The following is a 7251-nucleotide window of genomic DNA, read 5'->3' on the forward strand; positions in this document are numbered from 1 at the left end:
AATATAGGAAACACGTCTCCTAGTGTTTGTCGATGAAGCCGCTGTATGCGCTTGCTTAAACCCCTTCCCTGAGATCATTAAATGCCATTCTACTAACCATATCCAAAAACCTTGCTATGCAATATACACATTTGATTGTCCACAATTCACATGCTTTGATTCAATGCTTTTATTTGAGGAGTGTTTCAGTGAAAAGAAATTGAATTTCAGAACAACATTTTTGTAAAGATCAGAAAGAGTAAATGTAATCCAATCAAAGTCAAAGTGGACCAGGATGACGGAATGTGAGCTCACAAATATAGCTCAGTGAGGTTGAACAGGATGCATCGTTCCAGCAACGGTTAGCTGTAGGGTGGAATAATGAAATCAGTTACCCTGATCATTACAGTGGTGTTCAACTTAAGGCATAGTGAAATAAAAAAATAAAAAAAGCACTGACAGGTCCAGTTGATCTCCAAACAGTTCTCAGGTCCACCAGCATTGTTAGGTTCTCTAGAGCACCAGTTGGTATAGTCATACACAGTTCCATCACTCCACAACCACTCTCCGTCCTAATAAGTGAAGAGAATGAATACAAAAAGCGCACTACTGAGTCAGACGTAAGCCAATTAAGTTCAGCTTTGAAGTCAAACCATCTTCATTAGAAACTTTGCCTTTGATTAAAGCAGAAATTTCAGTTTAGACAAACAAATAGGTTTCTTTAGGGCACACAATTTAACTTACTTGTTCACCATCATGAGCACCAACCCAAGTTCTTGTGGAAGGCAACAGACTCAGCAGGAAATCATTCTCTGGTTGATCATGCACAGATGCGAGATTCGCACCAAAAGATTGACAGTTTCTCTGAAGAGACAGATTTCTCATTACAAAATCTAATCTTTTTAGCAGAAAGCATAAATTACTAATCTAGGATTAATCAGTTGACCCAGTGTTAACCCACCCTTAAACCTAACCATACCATCAAACCTGTCCCTAACCGTACCCATATCCCAGCAAAAGCATCTTACATCAACACAATACATTGTACCAAACTACTTAAAGACACCTAATATAAAGTGTTGTCCAAATAGCTTTGTTGTATAATACACTACCTCTGCTGCGATCCAGGAAACCGATTTAGAGAAGTACTTGTAGCACCGGCGTTCATAATTTTTCCATCCACGTGGACATCTTCCTAAACCATTTGTGGATTCACTACCTAAATGGGGATTTTGTAATATTTAGCATTTTATCATGTTGCTTTTCAAGTTTGTGTGATTATACAGCAAAAAAATAAATAAATAGTAATTGTACTTTGACACTGAAAATCCTTCATTAATCATGCAAATATCAGTAAATGGAAACTTGTACATTCCCATAGTGCATTTAAACTGCAAGGGTTTTTACAATTAAATGTTTTGGTTACCGTTTGCATTCCCCATGGAGAAGATAACAAAAAGAAGCAGAAGACTTCTCAGCATTGCCATGATGAACCTGAAATGAAGCTAAAAACGAATAAGCAGGTAAAGTTAAATGTCTGCACTCAAATGCTGCACACTGTGGAATCGCAGTGTATTTTAAAGACAAAGCAAATGTTATTCCGTAGGTTTCTGTTCCAACAACTCACCTTGCTTTTCAGATTGTTGCCTTCAGAATCTCAGAAAAAATGTTTGTTAAGTTCCAGAAAGAGCCCTGCTTTTATAGCCTACTTTACTAATTGGGCCTCATTTATCAATCTAACGTAGATCCGAGCGCAGAAATCATCTTACGACAGGGTTCAGGTGTGATTCATGAAACACTCGAATACAGACAGTCCCATCGTACGAATGATCGGATCGACGTTGATAAATGTGGCGGCTGAAAACAATCGCATTTGAATATCACGGCCCTAAAAATTCACGGTTTAGAAACCGTAACTTCCTCATTATCTTCACCTGGGATGTTCCCATGACAACGCAGCACGGCGTCTATCAGCTGTTCTTAAAGGGGTGGTTGATTATGATTTCACTTTTTTTAACTTTAGTTAGGCTAGTGTGTAATGTTACTGTTTGAGAATAAACATCTGCAAAGTTACAATGCTAAGTTCAAAGCAAAGGGAGGTATTTTCTTTTGAAGAAATTGCTTTTTAAGGATTCCTCCCGGGTTAGTGACATCACAAACCCTAACATTTACATTCTCACCCTCAAAAAGGGACAATTTTAACATGCTATTTTGAGCTAAAACTTCACCTAACTCTTGTGTACATCTTGTGAAAAGGGCATTATACCACCCCTTTAAGACAGAAATGTCTTATTACTGTTAACACAACTGTTGCAAATAAATATACATTTTATTTTTATATATAAAAAAAGTTTTTCAAATGTGCATTATATATATATATATATATATATATATATATATATATATATATATATATATATATATATATATGTGTGTGTGTGTGTGTGTGTGTGTGTGTGTGTGTGTGTGCGTGCGTGTGTGTGTGTGTGTTTGTGTGTGAGTGAAGGCCTATTTCTATCTGCTTTCAACTTTAAAACTTGCAACAACATGAAAAAAAAATTGTGAAATATCTGAGTTAAAGGAACCGTATGTAAGATTGTGGCCAAAACTGGTACTGCAATCACTTTCAAATTACTGTAGAGCGGTGTATCCCCTCCCCCTCCCCCTCCCCCCTGACTCGAGGTTGCCAGTTAGGCTGCAGGATCCAGCAGGAACGTAGGCTGCTACAAGGAGCTTCCAATGGCAAGTGACGAGTCCTACACAGCAAGTTTTTTTTCTGACTTTGTCACAACGTATTTTGGATTCATAACGAGGTCTTTTAGGTTTCGTAACGTTAGACATTTTTTATCTGACACGTTTGTAGCTGCAGCTGTGGTAACTAGAGCAGAGCTGGCAACCCGGATGCTGAAACACTACTGACTTTGTGATAAGTAGATAGGTGGAGGGTGGAGCATCAGGCCAAAACACAACATGACAACATCAACATCAGTTGAAGGCTGCAACTTCACTTTTAAATGACAATATCCTGGCCGGACTACTGTTGTCAGTGATATAAGTATTTGAAATGAACATGATTTCTTAATGTCTAGTGACATATCAGGGCCATTTTATGATTAATTGAAATACATTTCTTAAATACGGTTCCTTTAAGTGCTCATGTTATTAACCCATGCTTCAACTTTCAGGGTTGTGACAAAGAGATACTGTGACATTTGGTTTTGGGTTTCCTTTCGAGAGCGGTAACTTCTACACTGCGTCAGCTGATGCTGCGGGAACTCCTCCCTTCTCCACTTTTGTTGAAATTTTATAGGCTAACGCCAGCTTGGAACAACTGGCCAATTTTCGCGAAGTATGCAAATACTGACAGGCTTACGGGCATTATAAAATGCATGGTGCGACAATTGCGTCAGAATCTCTTTCTTCACGCTGTCATCGTTGAAGTTGCACCTGAGGACTAGTTACCTTTTCTTCTTCTAATCCAATGGTTAACCTTTGCAGGATTTGTGCGGGCCCCATCGACCCGCCCCACACCTACGAGCAGGGGCGCAGATGGCACTAGGGACGGGGGGGACATGATCATAGTGACCCGATCCGTCCCCCGCCCTCACTATCTCTACGAAAGGCGACAAAAATCGGTAAAACAGGATTGACCAGTGTTTTCGCTATGTACAATAGCCAAAGTAGTGTCCCGGCCCGCGCTGCTTCAGAATCGGGTCGGGGCAGACGCAGGCTGACACACAATAATAATCTACACCGGTCACCATTACTTTGTACCCACGTTCTCACTACACGCTGTTCTGTTGTCAATAAACACACGATGCCACCGACGTTTACACTCTCTCTCTGTGTGTGTGCTACGACTCCTGAGTGACGCCGGGGTCCTATGAGGAGCTGGAAGCTGCCTCAATCGTGCCTGTAGGAGCGGTAACCATAATGATCATATACCATCTATGACTGAGCTGAGTCTGTGAAAACTGAAAAAAATCAACTGTATAAATGCCACATAAAGGCAATGAAGAGACAAAAAACAATCACCTCGTTTTTTCAAAAACCAAACAATGTAAGTATCCTATGCCTGTTGACTTTCCCAGATGTGGCAGATTAGATTTGTTAAGGGGAATAGCTAGTCTGACAATAATGGCAAGAAGGCTTTTGCACTTAGCAAACACAGCAAAATATGGAGACCATAACTATGCATTTAGGTGAGTGGACAGAGGCAAATAATGAATGAACACAAAAAGAATGGTTGGATAAATCAAACAATTTATCGTCGTCAGGAAATAATGTTTTATCTTATCATTTAACCCATTGTACTGTATAAATTGACTGAGGTATGTTCACCGTCGTGTAAGCCACTATAAAAATAATTAGAATAAGTAAATTTGTGTGGTGCAAGGTATATGCAAACAACAAATAAAGGCCTACATAAACTTTTGACATCATCTTATAGCAGGAAATCATGTTTTTTTATTGTACGGAGCAACAGAGGATATAGATTCTTAAATGATGGGCTATGAAAAACATTTCTTAATATGTCATACATCATTTGAAAGATATTTCTAATATATAAATTGCAAAAAACTTGTAATTAACACTTACATTTAAAATTTTGAGTTATTCTTAGACATTTGAAATAGTAGTTTTAGCCATTAATTCTCAGGAAAATGTTGTATTTCACATTGTTGTGAAATTCTATAGAGGTATAGAGGGTTAACTGAAATAAGATTTAAAATGTTGTCCTCCTGGCCTGCAGGCAATTTCTGATGACAGTAAGGCAGGCCTTAGTCAGTCAAGTGAGGATCTGCAGGAAGGCAGCCACAGTAGAAAAAGTCAGCATGATGAAGGAGAGACAGTAGAATTCATAATGATAGACTTTGTATGCTGAGATAAGCAAATGTTTAAATAAAACATACTTTGCTGAAGACATGAAGTTTTGGTGGGTGATTGGCATACTAGTCAAATAACAGTCTGATCATGCATTGCTAGTGGTGATCAGGTAGGCCTTTGTTTACCTTTGTTCATTGTTGTTTATCCATGATTTCAAATAAGAACCCCCCCAATGGCTTTTTAGTGCAAATCATTAGCCCAAATTACGCAAAGTAACTACTTGAGCACTAGTTAAAGCCCAAATTATGCAAAATAACGAATTGAGTTTAAATCATTTTCTGACAGCTTGGTCCTCCCCCCCAGTTAAAAAATCCTATCTGCGCCACTGCCTACGAGTACTACGCCGCCTGCCTGGGCCCGGCCCACGCCCATGCCAACTCGGCCTTCTTGGACTTCCGGTGCGCACTTGAGAACCAGGAAGGGTTTTTGCTCATACTATTACGGGGTTGAGGTCCACTGCCACCAGGGAGCCGCTAATGGGCTGTCCCCCAGCCAGAAACGACGGTGACGACGAGGCCTGGGGTCATAGTCCTCTGCCGTCGCCACGTTCCACCGGTACTTTTCGCGGACGCGCTGGACTCGACGTGAAATGCTTCAGACTAGTCAAAATACCAAGAGTAAACCGGATTCCTAGGCCATGCTGCTTCGAGGAGGAGGACTCCGTTCTTCCACGACTTCAATGAGCACGTGGTTAAGTTGTGGCCTGCACCCCAATCGGCGTGCGGAAGCCCATGGCTCTGTACGCCATGCATCTGTGCCCATCCTTTCATCTCTGGGCGCGGATCTCAGCTTGCAGTCCAAGCCGTGCAAGTTCAGGGCCCATCTGGCTGAAAAAAGAAAGGCTCCAATCATTCCCTCCGGCCTCTTTGGTGACGCCTTGGAGTAATTTACTGAGCGTTTCTCTGAGGCACAGAAGCGCGAAGACTATGAGTCACGAATGTTGCCCAGTCGTTCGTTCCAGCCCAGCCTGGTCGTTCTACGGACCATCCAAAAGGAGGGGAGAGTTCTTTGGAGGCCTTGCCCCCAAGTGCCGTGTTCTGCATCAAGTCCCCTCTGTTCCTGCAGGCGACATTTGCAATGTTTTGTGTGAATGGATATGTGACATATCCGGGTATGTTTAAGGGTAAGTAAGCGAATAACCTCAACTTTTGGTTCCAAAACGGAGGTTTGGAATTATAGTGTTTGTGTGATAGAGATCATTAAAGGTACCATTAATATAAATCATATATAGCTGAATAGGAGTTTATGAGTTATGACTAGGCTGCTATATGAATAAACACAGACCCACATTAGGCATAATTGTCAGATATTAATTCATTATTAAATGGTCAGTTATACGTTTAACCTTCATCAAAAAAGTAATTTGTACCTAATAAAATGTTTATTTAAAAATATATAATTAATTCAGGGGTCAAAGCTGCACCGAAGGTGTTGGATTTTGCAGGCTTATGAACCAACCAACATCTACTTGTTTTTGTATAAGCCTACACCAGAAAGTAGTTATGTTCAATTCAACAAATAGTCCAGGTAATATGTGCAGAATTTGAGGTGAAACTTGGTATACTTGTACAGTTTGGTGCCCTGAACATTTTCAGAAATGGAGCCATCGCAAAAACGCCTTGTTGCGGCCATTTTACTTTCCGTCACAACCAAATTTTGTATTTTGTATCATATCTCCTGAACCAAACATGATAACATGTAAAATGTGATGTCTACCCCTATGTTCTGATGGTCAAGGATTACAACGATACCATATACAACATCATAAACTGTTCAGGTGAATAGTTAATGGTTAATTCAGTGACACGTGAAGGCAATACAGTATCTGAGAACCTAGGCTAGACTTTAAAATATCATGTTTGTTGCATGCATGTTGTGTAGAGTTTAAAAAGCTTAATACATTTGTTCATTAACCCTGACAATACAGTGACTGTAAAGAGTAGAATATTCAATACGACCTGGCAACATAGCTTAAAAAGAATGTGTCAAACAAAAAATCTATTTTGTTGTTGTTGTTGAACCTATTCTTTACTGTCTCCTTCACATTGACACAGCTGTGGAGGCTTAAGGATGGACTGGCTTGTCTGTGGAAGAGTTGACCATAATAGTCTCCAATCGCTTGCGTCCATCCAACCCCAGTCTGTTGGAGATGGCATATTTGGTGCCACCTCAAGTGCTTGTCCCCAACAGTGCCCTCCTTTGTACACTGCTCTTTTGAGGTGCTGCACCAGTGCATCCTTAGTTCCTCTTCCTTTCTTTATGAACAACTCAAGATAAGCTTGATCAATGTTGAGTTGGCTGCTGGTGTGATCGTAGAGGAGAATTGTGAAGCTCCACACTGTTGCCATGTCATCTGGATTCCAGGTATCCCATGCTGGTTTCCTG

The 7251-nt window shown here is 40.5% G+C and overlaps 1 protein-coding gene across 1 annotated transcript; it reads right to left on the reverse strand.

The window, feature by feature from the left end:
* Window positions 1-151: 151 nt before the first annotated feature.
* On the reverse strand, window positions 152-1858 carry LOC309503920 (ladderlectin-like). The gene is made up of 6 exons (XM_082176779.1): window positions 1607-1858; window positions 1406-1484; window positions 1092-1198; window positions 724-843; window positions 440-551; window positions 152-345 (listed from the first exon to the last, which is right to left on the reverse strand). The coding sequence occupies exons 2-6, from the start codon at window positions 1464-1466 to the stop codon at window positions 260-262; spliced, it is 486 nt and encodes a 161-aa protein (XP_082032905.1). The 5' UTR covers window positions 1467-1484; window positions 1607-1858; the 3' UTR covers window positions 152-259.
* Window positions 1859-7251: the final 5393 nt, after the last annotated feature.

This window comes from Leuciscus leuciscus, assembly GCF_965113295.1.
Source record: "Leuciscus leuciscus genome assembly, chromosome: 8".
NCBI lineage: Eukaryota > Metazoa > Chordata > Actinopteri > Cypriniformes > Leuciscidae > Leuciscus > Leuciscus leuciscus.